The sequence below is a fragment of the Nicotiana attenuata genome, unplaced genomic scaffold (genome assembly GCF_001879085.1).
Source record: "Nicotiana attenuata strain UT unplaced genomic scaffold, NIATTr2, whole genome shotgun sequence".
NCBI lineage: Eukaryota > Viridiplantae > Streptophyta > Magnoliopsida > Solanales > Solanaceae > Nicotiana > Nicotiana attenuata.
This window is the reverse complement of record NW_017671416.1, coordinates 96038-114216: the sequence shown is the minus strand read 5'-3', so window position 1 is coordinate 114216 and position 18179 is coordinate 96038. Positions and strand designations below refer to the sequence as shown.

General features: G+C 36.1%; 1 protein-coding gene across 2 annotated transcripts; it reads left to right on the top strand.

The window, feature by feature from the left end:
- Positions 1 to 6456: 6456 nt before the first annotated feature.
- LOC109208157 (carnosine N-methyltransferase) lies at positions 6457 to 17472 on the top strand. 2 transcript variants are annotated; one of them, XM_019371206.1, is made up of 18 exons: positions 6457 to 6576; positions 7209 to 7293; positions 7479 to 7522; positions 9542 to 9584; positions 9749 to 9967; positions 10075 to 10227; positions 11048 to 11119; positions 11600 to 11644; positions 11776 to 11855; positions 11959 to 12023; positions 12108 to 12174; positions 12252 to 12365; positions 13446 to 13519; positions 14439 to 14536; positions 14635 to 14694; positions 14804 to 14872; positions 14953 to 15006; positions 16972 to 17472. In XM_019371206.1, exons 1-18 carry the CDS (start codon positions 6479 to 6481, stop codon positions 17026 to 17028), a joined length of 1497 nt encoding a protein of 498 aa, XP_019226751.1. In that variant the 5' UTR covers positions 6457 to 6478; the 3' UTR covers positions 17029 to 17472. The 2 variants fall into 2 exon arrangements, with proteins under 2 accessions (XP_019226751.1, XP_019226752.1); XM_019371207.1 differs by having other exon boundaries at positions 6458 to 6576; positions 7221 to 7293.
- The last annotated feature ends 707 nt before the right edge of the window (positions 17473 to 18179 follow it).

Sequence of the window (18179 nt, the reverse complement as noted above, 5' to 3'; positions counted from 1 at the left end):
TAGTATGAACTGATGTCTTGGTAGTAGTTGTGTTCCCATAGTAACATGTTTCCAAGATACCTTCTGATATTGTGGGCATAGAGATAGGTATGCTTTCTTGATGCTGAAACCTCCCTGTGTAATGCATTTCTTCAGCTCCCCTGAACAGTCCTTGCCCTTATACCAGTTTCTTGCATCAAAGATTTTTCTTACAAGCCAGCATGCTTGTTTAGGTGTTGACATATTGTTTAAGTCTCTGTTCTTTATGTAGAAACCATGAATCCACAATACCCAAAGAGTCTCCTTTTTTGTGATCACTTCCCAGAAAAGTTTACATATCGCTGCCTTGTTCCATGTGTGAAAGTTGATAAGATTCAGCCCTCCAGCTGACTTGGGCATACACAACTGATCCCATGACACTAATGCCTTCCTCGATGCCTCACAACTTACTGTCCAAAGAAAGGTTCTGCAAATACTTGTTAGTAGTTGAGTTACCTTCTTTGGTAAAAGAAATACTTGAGCCCAATAAGTTTGCACCTCAAACAGAACACTCTTAATCGGTTGTAATCTTCCACTATATGATAGCAGCTTAGTTGTCCAACATTTGATTTTTGATATCATTTTCTCAACTACTGGCATATACTGTTGAATAGTAAGTTTCCTGGAAGATAGAGGAACACCTAGATACTTGAAAGGAAGTTCTCTTAGAGTAAACTGCATTTCATTCAAAATTTGCTCCTTTAGCTCCATTGAGACGCCGGTGATATACAAGGAGCTTTTGTCCAGCTTTGCTTTAAGACCAGAAACCTCCGAGAAATGATTAAGTGCTTGCAGCAACAACTGAATGGAAACTCTATCTGCTCGACAGCACATTATAAGATCATCTGCAAAACATATATGCACTAACTTCATTTTCCCACATCTTGGATGGTAGTTGAAGTTAGGATTATGTTGTAGCTGCTTAAGGGTCCTGTTTAGATATTCCATAGCTAGCACAAAAAGGTATGGGGACATAGGGTCCCCCTGCCTTTATCCCTTTTTAGCCTTGAACTTAGGGGTGATCCCTCTATTGATTAGGATTGAGTAGCTTACTGTGGTAACACACTCCATGATCCAATTCACAAACTTCCCCGGCAAACCAAATTCCAGCAGGACATTCTTGAGAAATCCCCATTCCACTGAATCGTATGCCTTTCTTATATCAACTTTGATAAGGCATCTAAGTGATAGACCTTTCTGAGTGTATCCCTTAACTAATTTATGAGCCACTATAACATTATCCAGTATACTCCTCCCTGCTATGAAAGCTGAATGGGATGGCCCAACTAGATAATCCACTACTGTCTTCAACCTGGCAGTGAGAATTTTAGCTATAAGCTTGTATATGGTGGTACAACAGGCTATAGGTCTATATTCTTTCACATATGTAGGATTATTGACCTTAGGTACTAATGTTATAGTAGTGCAGTTGATCTCTTTTAATAGCTTTCCATTGTCAAAGAACTGAAGAATGGCCTCAGTAACTTCTTCTCCTATTGTCCCCCAATATTCCTTGAAAAATTCTGCAGTGAATCCATCAATTCCAGGAGATTTATCATTAGGTAGATCCCTCAATACTTGTAGTACTTCTGCTTCTGTTACTGGCTGAACAAGAGCTTGTTGGTGTTCCCTATTGAGGCATGGTCCATCTTTGGCATAATAGGCGTTTAGGCTTGGCATCTCTTGAGCACTTGTTCCTAGTAGCTTTTGGAAGAATTCTGTGAACTCCTTTTGTACCTGCATAGGCTCTGTTAGCTGCACTCCTTGCTCGTTCCATACAGATACAATACTATTCCTCCCTTGCCTGGCTTTAAGTTGAGCATGAAAGTATTTCGAATTGGAATCCCCGTGACTAATCCAAATAGCTTTTGACTTTTGTCTAAGCACTCTTTCATGAATAATAGACCACTTTTCTAGATCCTTCAGAATCTCTCTTTCTGCCGAAATCAATTGGGCATTGTATAAATCATTCTCCAAATCCTGTTGTATCACACTAAGCTTGGACTGAAGTCCCTCTAGTTTATAATCTAGAGATGACATTTCTTTGTTCATGGTCTTAGTTATTTGCTCAATGTATTTCAACTTCTTGCAAACTCTGTACATACTGTGACCTGTGATCTCAACTTCCCAAGCTTTTTGAGTGGCCTCTTTGAATGCTTCCTGCTGCATTCAGCAGCCTAAAGGGCTTTGATAGTCGCTGCCTTTGGTACACTAGTGGATATAAGGATAGGTGAGTGATCTGAGCACCCTGGATTTAGATAGCAAGCCTCCAGATTGCCATAGGTAATAAACCACTAATCATTGCCAAGAGCCCAATCAATTAGGCTATAAATTCTATCCTCGGGATCTTGCTTATTGCTCCATGAATATTGACATCCCTTCCTTCTGATTTGTCCAAGGCCAATCTCATCTATACACTTCTGAAAATCTTGTGTTTCTGCCTGTTGGACAGGAGCCCCATTAACTCTATCATGGACTGACAGAATTGTGTTGAAATCTCCAATTATTACCCATGGTGTTGTCACATTATTACTGATTCTCTTCAATTGTTCCCAAATTTGTTTTCTACCTTCAATAGTATTGTAGCCATAAACGTAAGTAATATGGCTTGCAAAACTTGAGTAGTTGTCTTTCACATAGCAATGGACTACTTGAGGATGTGACGATACAATGTTGACCATGACCTGCTGTGGCTTCCAACAAACCCATATTCTGCCATTAGGAGTTGAGCTATAGAGCCCGTTTGGATTGGCTGAATTTAAGTAGCTTTTAAGCACCAAGTGCTTAAAAGCACTTTTTAAGTGTTGTAGCTGGTTTTATAAATAAGCAGTTACGTGTTTGGATAGAAGTGCTTAAGCTAAAAAAAAGTTGTTGAAGTGTTAGGTAAAAAGTGCTTATCAACTTTTTTTTTTGGTAAAATGACTGAAGTATCCTCAATCTATTTTCAATATAAATGGATTAGATAAATTTTAAATTTGTTCTGCTTACATTTCAATATCAAATTAGTTTTCTAGGATTAAACTTTGTATTCCTTCCATCTTAAATGAATAGAAGCGAGCGAAATGCAGTAGAAGCCACTAAAATGAAGAACTACAGTACTAAATACTTGAGTTTCCTAAATACTTGAGTTTCTTTGATGAAAAATGTATACTGCAACAAAATATAATCCATGCGGCATTTAGCTCATATTAAAAATAAAGATATATTCCAACTCTATGTTAGGGCACATATCGATAGAAATTACAACATGTTTCTTCAAACTAATTTTCTTGAGCATAAAGAATATGCCACATAAAAGAAGAAACAGAAAGATAGCATAGAAGGAAGGTAAAGACGAGATTGGTAAATGACGGAAAAGACGATGAACGGGGAAGAAAGGAGTAGGATTAGGGCTTTTGTTATGAAGGTTAATTTTGGAATTATTGAAAAGATTGGGGATAGGAAAGTAAATTACTTGGTCAAACATGGTTAGCTTTTAAGACCAAAAATAATAAGTTGGGAAACTCCAACTTATGGCTTTTAGCTTGTTTTGACTTAAAAGCCCAATAATTTTAAGCACTTTTTCATTTGCCAAACACAAAAACAAGCTAAAAGGGCTTAAAAGCTAGTTTGACCAGCTTTTAAGCCCATCCAAACACCCTCATAGTCTGCTTCTACTTGCCAATCTACTCCAAGTTTTCTCTTTATTCTTTCAGCCTTATTGGCTTTCACTTTTGTCTCAAGACAACCAACTAGAACCACTTTATTTTTGAGTAAAAAGGATTTAAACTCTTTCTGCTTGTAGGGCTTATTCAGCCCTCTAATATTCCATGATCTGAAAATCATGGAGGGTTCTTATTGATTGCATTAGGAACTCTTCCCACATTACTTGTGGTTTTCTCTGTGTCAATCCTTAAGGCACTAAACTTATTCTGACTTAGCACCCTTTCCATTTCAATACTTGCCCTTATTTTATCTTGCACTTCTGGTTTCTTCTGTATCTGCTTCCCTCTATCATTATTGTTAATTCTCTCCATTGGCCTGTCTTCAGACTGATGCCAAGTTATGATCGAATTAACTGCAGCATTTGAGCTCTCAGGTTGTTCAACTGTTGAGGCCCTAGCTATTGGATTCAGTTCCTGTTCCTTCCCTTCTTCCTTGCTTGGATCATTTTTAGCTCGCCATTCCTTCTTTTGATTTTTCCTTTCTTTGTCCACTTGCTGTTGTTTCCAGTTGACGTTGGCATCAGGTTGTTTTTACAGCTGCCTGTAACATGTCCCATTTGAAGACAGTCTTGACAAAATAGAGGTTTCCATTCATATTCCACAACCTGCATACGACATTGTCCATTGGGCATCTCTAATGGAATCTCATCCGGTAATGGTTGTGATATGTCCATTTCAATTAACATCCTAGCATAAGCAAATCTGTCTTCCTGTGCTGTCAATTTATCAGTACAAATTGGTCGTCCTAAACAGCTCGCTATTCTTCGCAAGTTTCCAGCAGTCCAAAATTGAATCGGTAAGTTTGGGAGTATCACCCACATATAAATGTTTTGATCAGGTTCCTTACTCATCTAAAAATTTGGACACCATTGCTTGAGCACAAGAGGTCTGTGGTTAAAGGTATATGGCCCATTCTGTAGAATTGTAGACTTATCTTCTTCACAGTCAAATTTGAATAGAAAATACCCACCGTTATGGAGATATACCTGAGGGGGTATTGACTGTATTCCATACTCCATATACAAATTTGAACATTTCCTTAAACGTAGGGTTTCCTCTAATGACATACCCAATTAGAGCTACACTCCATTTCTGGTTCTGCTCTTCAATTTCTTTTGGATTCAGTTTAACTACCTTCACACCATCCTTCATTACCGGTGGAAAGTAGTCAAGTTTCAATCCCATTTGCTGTTGTCGATTTCCCTTAACCACTTCTGCCATAGTAGGCTTCACTTCAGTAGATTTGACCGAGAAAGTGAGCTTCCTTGCTGCATTTGAAGCTCCTACATCTGGATCTAGTGGAGTCTCTTCCTGTCTTGGTGGAATCGCCGTTTGCATACTGTTGGCGCACTCCCCATCCCTGGCATCCATTGCATCAATTGAATCGGCTCTAGAGTTTGGGGGACACCAGATTCTGGTGTTATTTGCCTTGATGTTCCTTCGTTAGCTTTGGGTGAGGTCGGCGCCGGAGCAGCCTGCCTCTTCTTCTTCGCCATTTTCCTGATCAGTGGCGCACGTTAGTAGTCCTCACGTAACATGCGCACCTTTACACATGCTTAACTTTTTTAGTATTCAAGAAACATTTCTTTGCTCAAATATCTACAATTAAGAGTACTTTTTTTTTAATTTTAAGGGAGGACAATTATTCCATTTTAAATAGTTCAAAAAGTAAAATTGAGTCTTTTTTATTTTTATTTTTGAGCTATACTTGTGGGACATCTTTGGCTTTTCACAAACGGAAAAGGGTTCAAAATGTTCCTAAACTATTGGAAAAGGTATAAAAATACCCTTCATCCACCTATTGGGCTAAAAATAACCCTCCATCCACTTTTTTGGTTCACTTATGCCCTTTAGCCGTTAGGTCAATGCTAAATTAAAATAATTATTATTCTTTTTGTAAAGCTTAAAAAAATATTTTGCAAAATATTTTCGTTTTTTTAAACTAATGCACCAATAGTCCACTAATTTAGTAAAGTCTTCTTATTTTTTTTTTCAATTTTTACAAAAACAATTCAGTTTTTTTACATTTTTTTTTCTTTTCATTTTTTTTAGTTTTTTTAAAGCATTTTTTTTTGTAAAAACTGAATTTTTTTTGTAAAAACAGAAAAAAAATGTTTTTAAATATATTTGTTTTTTCAAAAACTGAAAAAATATTTTCAACAAAATATTTTCGTTTTTTGAAAAAAAAAATTCCAGTTTTTTTAAAAAAACAAAAATATTTTTTCTTTAAAAAAAACTGAAAAACGAAATGCTTTAATAAAGCTGAAAAAAATGAAAAAAAAAATTCAAAAACGAGAATATTTTTTTCAGTTTTTAAATAACGAAAATATTTATNTTTTTTACTAAGTTTTTAAGTAAAAACAAACGTACTTTAAAAAAACTAGAAAAAAATATTTTTGTAAAAACTGAATTGTTTTTTGTAAAAACTGAAAAAAGAGAAGAAGAAGACTTTACTAAATTAGTGGACTACTGGTGCATTAGTTTAAAAAAATGAAAATATTTTGTGAAATATTTTTTTTAAGTTTTGAAAAAAGAATAATAATTATTTTTAATTTAGCATTGAAAGAGTATAAGTGAACCAAAAAGGTGGATTGGAGGTATTTTTAGCCCAATAGATGGATAAAAATATTTTTAAACCTTTTCCTATAGTTCAGGGCCATTTTAAACCCTTTTCCGTTTCACAAAAGAACAGTAAAATACTGCCATTTGGGTGGGGTGAAAATGTAAATATAAGACTTTTTTTTGCCTCTGCGGCAATGTCGAACATGGAAACCGAGGAGGAATTTGAGCGGAGGAAGCTTGAAGAAGCCCTAGAAGTCAAATCCCTCCGCCGTATCATCAGCGCCTACCTAAAGTAAGCGCGCGTGCACACACACTTCAATTATTTTTTTCTTTTTCCTATGTGCCTTAACTTGTTGTAGTATAAATTAATCTTCTTGTTCAGTATTGGAATGATATGGACCTGAATAGAGCTAAGCGGATACAGAGGAATCATATAGTGAATCTAAGTAATTTGGGATTGAGGTGTAGTTGTTTGATTACATTTAGTTCAAGTGCTACTTTCTGCTTTTTCTTGGTAGCATTTGGTTTGGTTCACTGTTCCTTGAGCCGAGGGTCTATCGGAAACCATCTCTCTATCTCTATGAGGTAGATGTAAGGTCTGTGTACACACTACCCTCCCCGGACACCATTTATGGGATCAAACTGGGTTTGTTGTTGTTGTTGTTGTTGCTGTTGGTAGCATTTGGTTTGGGCATATATAAATACGATAAAATAAAGCTTTTCAGCTGAGAATAGCTGATTTCATCTCATTTACCTACGCCTTGGTGAGTACATTACTGTTATTTGTGCGGATGAGAATTAGCAAGTACCAGGTGGGATAGTCTAGGCGTGGGCAAGCTTAACCGGCCACCACAAAAAAAGTAAAATTAGCTTTTCGGTTTGGAAAAAATATTATTTGAAAAGTATATTCTGATTATTTGTCAGAATATCCTACAGTTATCCTGAAGCTGCAGAGGAGGATGTGAAAAGATGGGAAAGATCTTTGAGAAAGCTGCCGTCGCAGCATAAGGTATTCTTTATCCCTGATTGATTTTTTGTTCCATGATAGTTGACATTGCAATTTTAGAATTATCCCCTTTTCATGCTTTGTCATTCTTATGGGCTGACGTGGTTTATGTAGCTAGTCCTTGATGTCCTCAAATCTCTTTGTATATGCCATTACACTTCAGCTGACTCGTGCTATGTGCTCTGCAGGCTCTACTATCTCACCTTCCCTTGAAGTTTCAGAAGCTAAGATGGTATATTTATTCAATTGACTATACTGCTGATTAGGATTTGTTGGAACTTTACGCACGATGAATTTGATTCCATTTTCTTCAAAACATTTAGAAAGATTGCGCTTGTCGAACTCTTAGAATCTGCTGGTGGCTATTGTAAAAAATGTGATCAAGTTTAACCTAACATTGCCATCCTGGATTTATTTGCGAGACTAGCTATGCTTGCATATGGCTGTTGATGATGTGAGCAGAACTAGAACTGTAAGTTTGCATGTCTTACAGAGAAATCTTATTCTCTTTCACTCCGTGGATTAATTAGCGGGATATAAGCTGCTGACGTGAACCACTAGGTACCCACTGAAGAAACAATGATGGATATGATGATGTAATGGAATTATCTTTTGAGTTTTGATCGTTAAAGTAATGAAATTATTTAATTCCCAGACAGTTGCTGAAAACTCGTTAAATGATAAGATGGACTTTGAAAAGGTGAGGCTACTTTTGAAAAGAGGAAGAAACTGAGGTGGTTGCCTATAGAAACCTGAATTGGGTTGAAGTTCTTCATGGTTAAATCCCTGTGATAAACTAAGGCTGGACAATGGTGTGGTGTATTTGCTAATAAAGTGCACTGCTAGCGTATTCCAGGATTAAAGTTTGCTTCGAGCTTTAGTTTGGGAAAGGAAGTAATTGATTAGGTAGGAGGACTCTTTTCTCGGATAGCGTTAACAGACCACCAAAGCAACATTTTTTAAGAGCTTTCGTTCTTTCTTATCTTTTTGATATCTTCTCCTCTTCCAAATTCTTTATTTACTTTTAGATATATTATTTTTTCTCATAAGAAGAAAATTGGACAGTGGATGTCATCACTAGATAGAACTTTTTTTTTCGAGAAAGGTAACAGTTGATCGCTAGATAGAACTCTATGGTTGTTTTCGTTTCTCTTGATCGTTAACAGTATTTCTTGGGGCATCGGTGCTCAATATCCTCCTAAAGTTGTCACCTTTACTCTACTTGAAATCAGCCTAGAACGATAAGGTACTTGTGTTCTCCCTTGTTTTACTTTGTTTGGCAGTAGTATTACTGTTTACGTTGTTTTAATTGGGGTTCTCTTTAGTATATCCTCTCCTCTCAACATGAAACAAGGATATTTTTTTACTTTTGATAAGGTAAAGTATTATTAATAACAATGTACCAAGGAGGTATGCAACAGTACAAACAGTACAGGCAGCACGTAAAAAAACTCCCTATTACTTGTTTAGCAGATCCGAAAATTCTAGATACTGATCCGTGCTTTCTAATAAACAAGTATATATTGTGAACCATTCTTATTTTAGTATAGTAAGAGTGAATTACGTGACAACGTACTCTAGTTACGTGACAATATACTCTAATTATGTGACTCAATTAAGTTAAGCCCTATTGAATTTTATACTCTTCCACCCCATTAGCAATGAACCAAACAATCTGATTACAAACTAGGAGCACGTTAGTGCCATGAGGCTGATAGGTTGGCACAAAGTTTGTTTCCCTACATAAAAATGTTAGGGGTTGTTGATGGAAAATCGGTTTTATGATACTCTCAGAAACCATGTGGGCATTTTCTTTTTCATCTTGATGGTGTCCGAACTAATTTGATTTCACCCTACTAGTCCAGCGGACAACCTGCTGTAGCCCACAAGCACAAGTGTGGGGTAAACCTGCCCACCAGACTCGAAGTAGATGGACTGACACTATGTGTTATAGTTGAAACTTGAACCTGGGATGTTTTTATGCCTATGCCTCAACCACCAAGTCATCCATTTGGGACAAAACCATATGTAATTTAAAAGTGCATTGCCACCAAGAACCCCTTTGCATTTTCGCTAAATTCCGTTCTCACTATTATTCTAAATTTTTTTGATAAGGTATTTATTATAATATTATTTAATGGTCCAACATGGACTATTTTGTCTTCTATGTAAGAATTGGTTGAAATAGTAGTCGTTACTTTCTAGCAATGTCTTTTTGTGATCCAAACCGATCATCCCTTTTGTGGTGCAGGTGTATCGCTCAAAATTCATACTTCATATTTGAGATGCTGAAGGTGATGATGGGCTATTTATAATTTTTTTTTCTTTTTAATATGTTCATGCCATCCTATTGGGTAACCATAATTTTCTGCTATTTCATAGTCCTTAACTAGTACGAAGCAGTTTGGTTGTACGATACGATACGTTGAGGTCCAATTTATCATTTGTTATCTTGTAGGTGTTTGAGCCCCCACTCGACATGAGCCAGGATGTTGATATTTGTGAAAACCAACATCTAGATGTTGTGTCAGATAGTCATCACTCTTCTAAATCAAGGAATCCTTGCTTATGTGAGTCAACGTCAACTAGTGGTGGAGTAGATTGCCACAGCTTGGCTGAACCAATGTCTGAAGAAACCTGCTGTAGAAAGTTCCGAGCACTAACAAATGTTAATGAGGTCTCCTTACTTCTGTGCAGTTGTTGGAAGTTTTTGATGTCCGGTGATTACCTTGTTTCTCTTATTTTGTTTATACTATGGAGTTTGACCTGTGTAGATGACAACAGGAGCAAGACATTGGCATTTCAATGAAATCCAGTGCTGGGAAGTGCTCCATCAGTTTAGAGGATCATGAAAGTGCCGATAACATTGGTGGTGATGGTTGTAAGAGCCTTCCAGACCGGGACACATTATATGCTTCTGCTTGTTGCAACGGAAATGTAAAGCATCTACCTGAAATTTCCAATTCCACCATCCTGAGCACCTCTAAGGAAGTTTGAAATTTCATTTGGAGATCTTTCCCACTAATTGGTTATCCAAAAAAAAAAAAAAAATCAAAGATATGTTATACAGGTTTGAGTAGGAGAATTAAAAGATCAGGTGGGACCTTATAAAAAAAAATAATAGGTGGGCGATTAAAACTTATAAATCTAATCACAGTGGTTAACCCATTCCACTTTTTTTATTGTGAGGGGGTGGTTGTTTGTTGATCACTAGTTAATTGTAGTGAATGGAGTTTTCTGTCCTTGATGGACTACAGGAATCGACATAATAGTGCTAAATCCTTTCAAGCAAGAAGTTCATCACACGTGAGCATGATGACCATTTAAAACAAGATACTTTTAGAAGTCCATGAGGAATGTCTTTTTTCAAGTATTCTTACTTAGTTACTCTATACAACAACAACAACAACAACAACAATGACCCAGTAAATTACTTAGTTACTCTATACCTATTACATAAATTGGTCTAAGTAGCGTCTTGGGGAAAGACCCATACCATAAGACATATATTGATTCTTAAGCTTCTGAAATGATATTTGGTAATTTGATTGGAAAGAGTAGGTACCATTATTGTCCCTTTCTATCGTATTGCACATGATGAACTACCTAAAGGAGAAAGAAATTGTATTTTCCCTCTTTCCCCTCTCTTTTATCGCTATATCCTTTGGCTTCCTTCTAATAATTACCTACTCATGGAGGTAGTTAATTACTTAATTTTATCTGCTAATACTTGTTTCCTTACCATCTGCGGTTTCAGGTCTCTTCATCATCTCCTGACTGGTTGGACCCATCTTTGCAGCTGCATGTTCCATTGGTTGATGTGGATAAGGTATCTCGTTGTTTTTGGTAGTGCTGTTTGAAATGTGTTAAGTACCCATCCTAGAGAATGCTTAAGGGGGTCTGCTATTAAACATGGTTTTCTCATGCAGTTTAGTTGCACCTATCCAGGATGACAGTTTCCTGTTTTTTTGGTTATGTGGAATATTTCCTGTTTCCAGTACCCAAATTGGCCTTTCCCATTCCATTATGCCTAAAAAAGCAAGAATTAATGGAAGTTGGTGCAATTCCATTCTCATGTCAAGATGTACTGTAAAAATGTTATATAACTTCCACTAAAATTATGTATTGGAATGAAGACCTAACGGAGTGGAATGGATATAGAGGATTCATATTGCCGCCAACTAGTTGGTATTGAAGCGAAGTTGTTCTTGTTGTTTATTGTTTCAGCTAAATTGTCTTTTTCTTTTTTATGTCGGTGTACATATGTGATCTTTGTGCTTTTTGAATAGTTTGTTCATTTTTTGTCCAGGTTCGTTGTATCATCAGAAACATTGTAAGAGATTGGGCCAAGGAGGTAGACATGGTTCTTTGTTGGTTTCTTCTTTACTGACGAGTAAACTATCTAAGAACGCCTGAACAGGGGCAAAGGGGGAAAAGAAAACAAGAAAATGAAGAAATCAATGCTTTATTATCTTTGTTGTACAGGGTCAACAAGAACGTGATCAGTGTTATAGGCCCATTCTGGAAGAGCTTGAATGCCTATTTCCTAATCGATCCAAAGAAAAGTGCGTCACTTCCTTTTGCAGTTGCCATTGCCTTTGATATTATGCTATTTGTTATTTCTGTTGTCAAATGGAAAATTCTAAAGTTTTAGTTATTCTTGAGTAGTCCTCCAGCCTGTTTAGTTCCTGGTGCTGGACTTGGAAGACTTGCTCTAGAGATTTCATGTCTTGGTGGGTTTAGTGTCTTCTGGAATTGGAATCTTTCCTAAACTGGTTAATATCCTTGCTTAACCCAATACTAAACCTTGAAAACAGGTTTTGCGTGTCAGGGAAACGAGTTCTCATACTACATGATGATCTGCTCTAGTTTTATTCTTAATCAGTAAGTTTTTAAGTCAGTCATTTCCTTAAAGATTGTGGACCGTGGTTCTGATCTTGCTACCGTTGTTACATGTATAGTGCCCAAGCTGCTGGTGAATGGACAATCTTTCCGTGGATACACAGCAATTGCAATTCGGTGTCAGACAATGACCAGCTTCGGCCTGTCTCTGTTCCAGATATTCATCCGGCTAGGTATCCATCAACTTGTCTATAGTGTCTTGTTTGTTCGACTGCTCTCATGCATATCATGCTTATCAAATGTTTCTTCTTGCTTAATATGAAGATTTGGGGTAACCATTGTGGGTCAACTTGTTAAATTATCTGAAATGGTATATTATTAGATTATTGAATGTGGCTGGATGATGGAGGCCAACTTCTGAAACTGTTTTTAGTGGTCTGTCTTGCAGGGTATCTTCTCTAAAGGTTTTCTAGTTCCCAGTCCCATAAACACGTATTTATGTTAAAATTTCTGCTTTTGTTTACATTTCCTCTTTCGACCACCCTGCTTGCCGCAAGTTGAGTTAGTCTTCATTGGTGGATTTATGGGCTATTTTAGCTTCTCATCTGTCGGGAATATTGCAAAGACAAACTTTTGGTCTCTGAGGTGGTGACCGATTTCAAGATGTGTTTTTTGTTCATCCAGGAAGATGGTCCAGAGTGACATCTCATTTAAGTTGTTTAATGACGGAGCATAAATATAGCAATAAAGAGTGCTACTAGGCAACACTCACAAACAGAGCATAAAATATAGTATTGAGAATGGATTATGTAACCCTATGCATAATCTTTGTGCTATTTTTGTTTACATATAATGCTCACTATATATATATATATATATATATATATATATATATATATATATTCTAACAAAAAAATAGAAAATATATGTACACACAGGGCGTCCATGTGGCATTTTAAGATCTTGGTGAGGGACAGCCATTAAGCTTAGGGGCATTGTATACAGCTTTGTTAGGGTTGTTTTTGGACGGAAAGTATTACGGAGGATATATGTATGTGTGTGTGTGTATATATATATATATATATATTGCTGTCTTTCATAAACAGTAATTTTCTTTTGTATATCATTGCTAGTTTGCTAGGTGCAGCAAGTTAAACTATGCTGTGTGAGGGGAAGTAGTCTGTGTTATGCGCGACATCTTTGGTATGAATGCGACCTGTTATTTTTGAGGAGTCCTGCAATTCGCTCAATGGTTCGTAATATTTACACTTGCTTCTATATGGTCTAGTTCTGATCGATTCCTTTGGAAACAGTGCAGGAATTACTGAAGGCTTTTCCATGTGCGGTGGTGATTTTGTCGAGGTTTATAGTGATCCAAGCCAAGCAGGTATGGTAGCTTGTAGTATCTCCTTCGTCTGAGGAGATAGTAAATTAGAGAGGAATCCTCCAATCCTGTGGCTCCCACTTATCTTATTTCAATTGATGCTACTTCAAAATTAGTCAACTGCTTATCTTATTTGTTGTTATTTCTGTGTGATGTTTCATGTAGAAATATATACAAATATGCACATATTAGCTTCAGGACCTTAATATATTCCTTCTAATCTTTTCACTCCACAGGATTTAGACACAAGATAATGCTCTTTATACTGACCTAGGTTATATTTTAGCTCATACGAGGAAAATGCATTTCGACATTTCATCTATACCTAGTGGAAATGAGAGCTGCAATTTATACATATACATGCATCTTAATGGGCCCCAGAGTTATGTTTCGTGGTCATATATCAGCTCATTAGAACCACTATTCATGTTGATTGTTTCATGACCTTTTGTCTTATGCTAACTATAATCTGTTCGTGAAAATAATCTCAAAGGAGCTTCAGCTAATAGGGGATTGTCCAGATGTTGGGATATTGTAGAAGAATTGCTCCTTTAATGTTTCACCATTTGTAGAAGTTAGAAAGTGGTAACATTCCAGTGCAAAAAAAAGAAATTAGGAATGTAGTAAAGTATTAACAATCAGAGCATCAACTATGTTCTTGTACTCAGTGAAAATCTCTGCCTTTTGCTTTCTTTGTAGCATGCATTTTCTTCGATTGATCACCATAAACTCATTTATCTAGTAAAATTGTCATTATCTATTTGGTTCTTGAGGTTGGGGGGAGGGGGGCACGATGGGTTCAAATATAATTTGCTATTCTCTTGCATGATGTGTTCTTTGTAGATATGTTTTAGTCATTATAATTCATTAACTGGGTAACATTTATAAGGGAAGCAGTTCTTATCAGATTAATTATGTGCAGGAGTTTGGGATGCAGTTGTCACTTGTTTCTTCCTAGACACTGCCCATAACATTGTTGAGTATATTGAGATAATATCAGAAGTCCTGAAAGATGGTGGAGTAAGTAATTTAGTTCAACATGTTTTTCAATTTTTTTGATCATTTGTTTGTCCATTTCTGATGTATTTCTTTTGATGCATGATCCGCTTGCCTTACAGGTCTGGATAAACCTGGGGCCCTTGCTTTATCATTTTGCAGATATGTATAGTCATGAAGATGTAAGCTCTCTGTCCACAAAAGCAAACAAATGGCTGTATGTTTTATATTTAAATATGGATGATATACTTGTTTTTCTGCTCCTTCTCCCCCCAACCCCAAAATATCCAGGAAATGTCGATCGAACTGAGCTTGGAGGATGTGAAAAGGGTTGCTCTTCAGTATGGATTTATCTTCGAGGTAGTCTCAGCTTTTTCTGAACGTTTGCATGGCTTGCATCATATTTTTGTTAGGATTGAGCTCTTCATTTTATATTGCAGAAAGAATCAACTATCGAGACAACATACACAACAAACTCACGGTCAATGATGCAAGTAAGTCTTTGTAGTTTTGACCATCTGTACTAAAGATGAAGCAAATAGGTTCTCGTCTTAAAATATTTAGTTTGTTGAATCTAATATTCTTTATCAAGAAAGGGAAATTCATGTTTGACTCAAAACACGGATAATGAGTTGGTAGTTTGCTTTATTAACAGTTCATAGATAGATGGGTGGGAAGAGAAATGAAGGGAGAAAAACTCTTATTAAAATTGGTGATTAACAACATACAAGAGGACTACCTATTTAAAAAAAAGTAAGGTGTGCTCATATGGGAGATTCAAGCTACGTGAAATTAGAAATATATTAATTCTTGGGATTCTTAATAATGGTAAGATGATCATTAAGAGTATTTTACATGATATTTTTAGTGATTCTCTTGTCTTTAAACAATAACGTAACGATTGAGAATATTATGCATAATATTAGTTCTCTTGACTCATCATATACCTTATTTAACTTACATTTTAGGCAAATATTATAAACAATCCCTTTAAATTGTCCGTAACGATCAGATAGACAACTCAACTCAACTGAGCCCTTCTCCATTTTGACACTTCAAGTGGCTATTAAGTTAGATCAAGTAAGCACCCAAGTGCAGTAGATCATATGCGTGAGTTACACTTGCCAATTGACAATGAACCAATTAAAAAATGACGCATGTAATTTCGACATAAAAATTTGATACACGTAATTAACAAAAGAAAAAGGACAATACATTTAAAGAAGAAAACAAAAACCTTTTTCCTAAAACCCCCCCCCCCCCACCCCACCCAAAAAAAAATCTTCTTTTGCCCATCACCTTTTTTTCAAATACTGCATTCAGCCAGAAGATTAGATTAGAGATTTTGGGCTTTGGGCTTAAATTAGAGATTTCATTAAGGGTATATTCGGAATTAAACACATTAATACCGTTTATTACTGTTCGGGATGGGTAGGCAACGTGCGTCTCCGAGAGTGTATTACGCGCGAGAGGAGCTGACCGGGTCGGGTGTTTGCTTGAGGTATCTATCTGGTCGTTCAGGACAACTTAAAGGGACCGTTTATGTATTTTGCCTACATTTTAAAAGCAGCCGTCTCCCTCTCCTAATGGGCCTTGATGGATTGTGATAGTGGTTCAGATTATTATTGTGAAGTCAATATGTTGATTGAAGGACAAAATAATTGACAGATTTGTCTTATATTAATCAATCAATCAACTGAGCATCAGTTCCAAACTAGTTAGGATCGGCTAGATGTGTCGTTATGTAAATAATGAGAAAAGAAGAGATGTTGAGAATGAATTGCTTGATTATTCCTTCAAGCATGTTGGGGTTTATATAGTGCTTACAAGTATATCTTGCAAGGGCGGTCATCACTGGTTATTTCCTGGTGAAAGAGATTTTACAAATGAGAAAAGTTTGAAGGCTATATATCAGAACTGCAGTAAACTAAACTCTAATTGCAGCATGTAAAGTGTAAGTACAGGATCAAATTAGTGTAGGCATATTCCGCAAAGTTTAGACAAATTCATAGTTTCAAACCCATGCTTGATATATTTGGATCCCTAGTGGTTTAGTGGCAGAATTTCTTAGATCACAATCAAACTAGCCTCTTGTACTGATGAAAACAATTTTGACTTAAACAAAACCAGGTTTGGTATTATTAGCCATGTTCTGTTCAAGTGTGTAATACTGTATCTTACTCTTGATTGTAACATTTTCTATTGTTGAATTTGTCTTCATCTTCTCCTTTAATATCCTCCTGCTATGCCAGAGCATGTGGGATTTCGTTAAAAGTTTGTGGCAAGTTCAATAAAATCGTCACTTTCAATAACTTTTCTATGACTTTTTATTACAGAACCTTTTCATTTACATTGTCGTTATACTAGATTTTGCTGTTTTTGTTTTCTTTTGAACTTATCCTTGCTTGTTCTTTGGTAGTTCTATACATCTATCCAACATTTTCGTCTTTTCATTGCAGAACCGGTACTATGCAGCCTTCTGGACGATGCGGAAGAAAACAGCTGCAACCCTGTAGTTGTTAAGATGTCAAGCATCAAACTGTTTGCATCTTTGTGTTGCAGCATACCAAAGAATAGCTTTGATACACTTGTATGCTATCCTAGTCAAGGCATGCGATTTCAAGAAAGCGGAAGAGTTCAAAGTTGCAATTATACGTGTCAGATTTAAGAACTGTTTATTCATTGACCAATTTAAAAGGGATGGTATGAAATGGCTATTAAATTTGAGATTATTCGAGCTTCATCAATGTATAATAACTCAGTGTGGTTCATCTCCAAGTTTTCAACTTAACATGAATTGATTCAACTTCAACCGCTTATAGGTTTGATCCTTTACTCTTCATGGGTTGATTTCACATTGCTTTGTTCTAAGCAGATAGTTTTGACTTTGATCAACTCCAGGAAGCATTCTTTGTTTGTCCTTGATCATTTCTCTCAATAAAGAATGAATAATTGGTATTTGTTGGTTTCATGAGAGACTGGCGGAACGTTAGACTAATTGCTGGGTAATTCGGCAGAGTCGTCAGTGGATGGAGCTCGTTGGAGCGCCTGCTTTCATACGTAGGTAGATCAGTTTCTTGTATTTGGCATCTATCTCTTAGAAAAAGGCTTGGGTGTCAATGGTTCGGTTCGGCTGGTTATTTTATAAAATTTGTATCATATCAATTTTTCGGTTATTCTATTATGTATAACCAAAATTAGACTTTTCGAAACCGTCCCAATCATGTCGGTTTCTCTTCAGTATCGGTACGGTTCGGTAAATATTCGGTATTTCTTTTTAAATGTCATGTAAAAATCACTAGTAGAAGTAGAATGCAATAATATATGTACTTTTATAGGACATAGCAAAACTCTTTAGACATTTTTACAGTTTAAAAGGTAATAAATTAAGAAAATATAAAAGATGGTAGAGTACAGATCCATCAACTATTCTACATCAGTATAAAAGAAATTAAGCAAATACAAAAAAAAATATAAATCACACGAGTGGAAAGATATTAACCAAGCTGGGTCTTAAGAATAAAGTCTATAGAAGATTAAATATTCAAAAAGATAAATCTAAATCATACGAAAAGAAACATATTCAATACATTGTAGTTTGTTACTCATAATCGCTACAATACCTTATGTTTTGCTAGTGAATATGCTGGAAATAATTTAGTTTCAA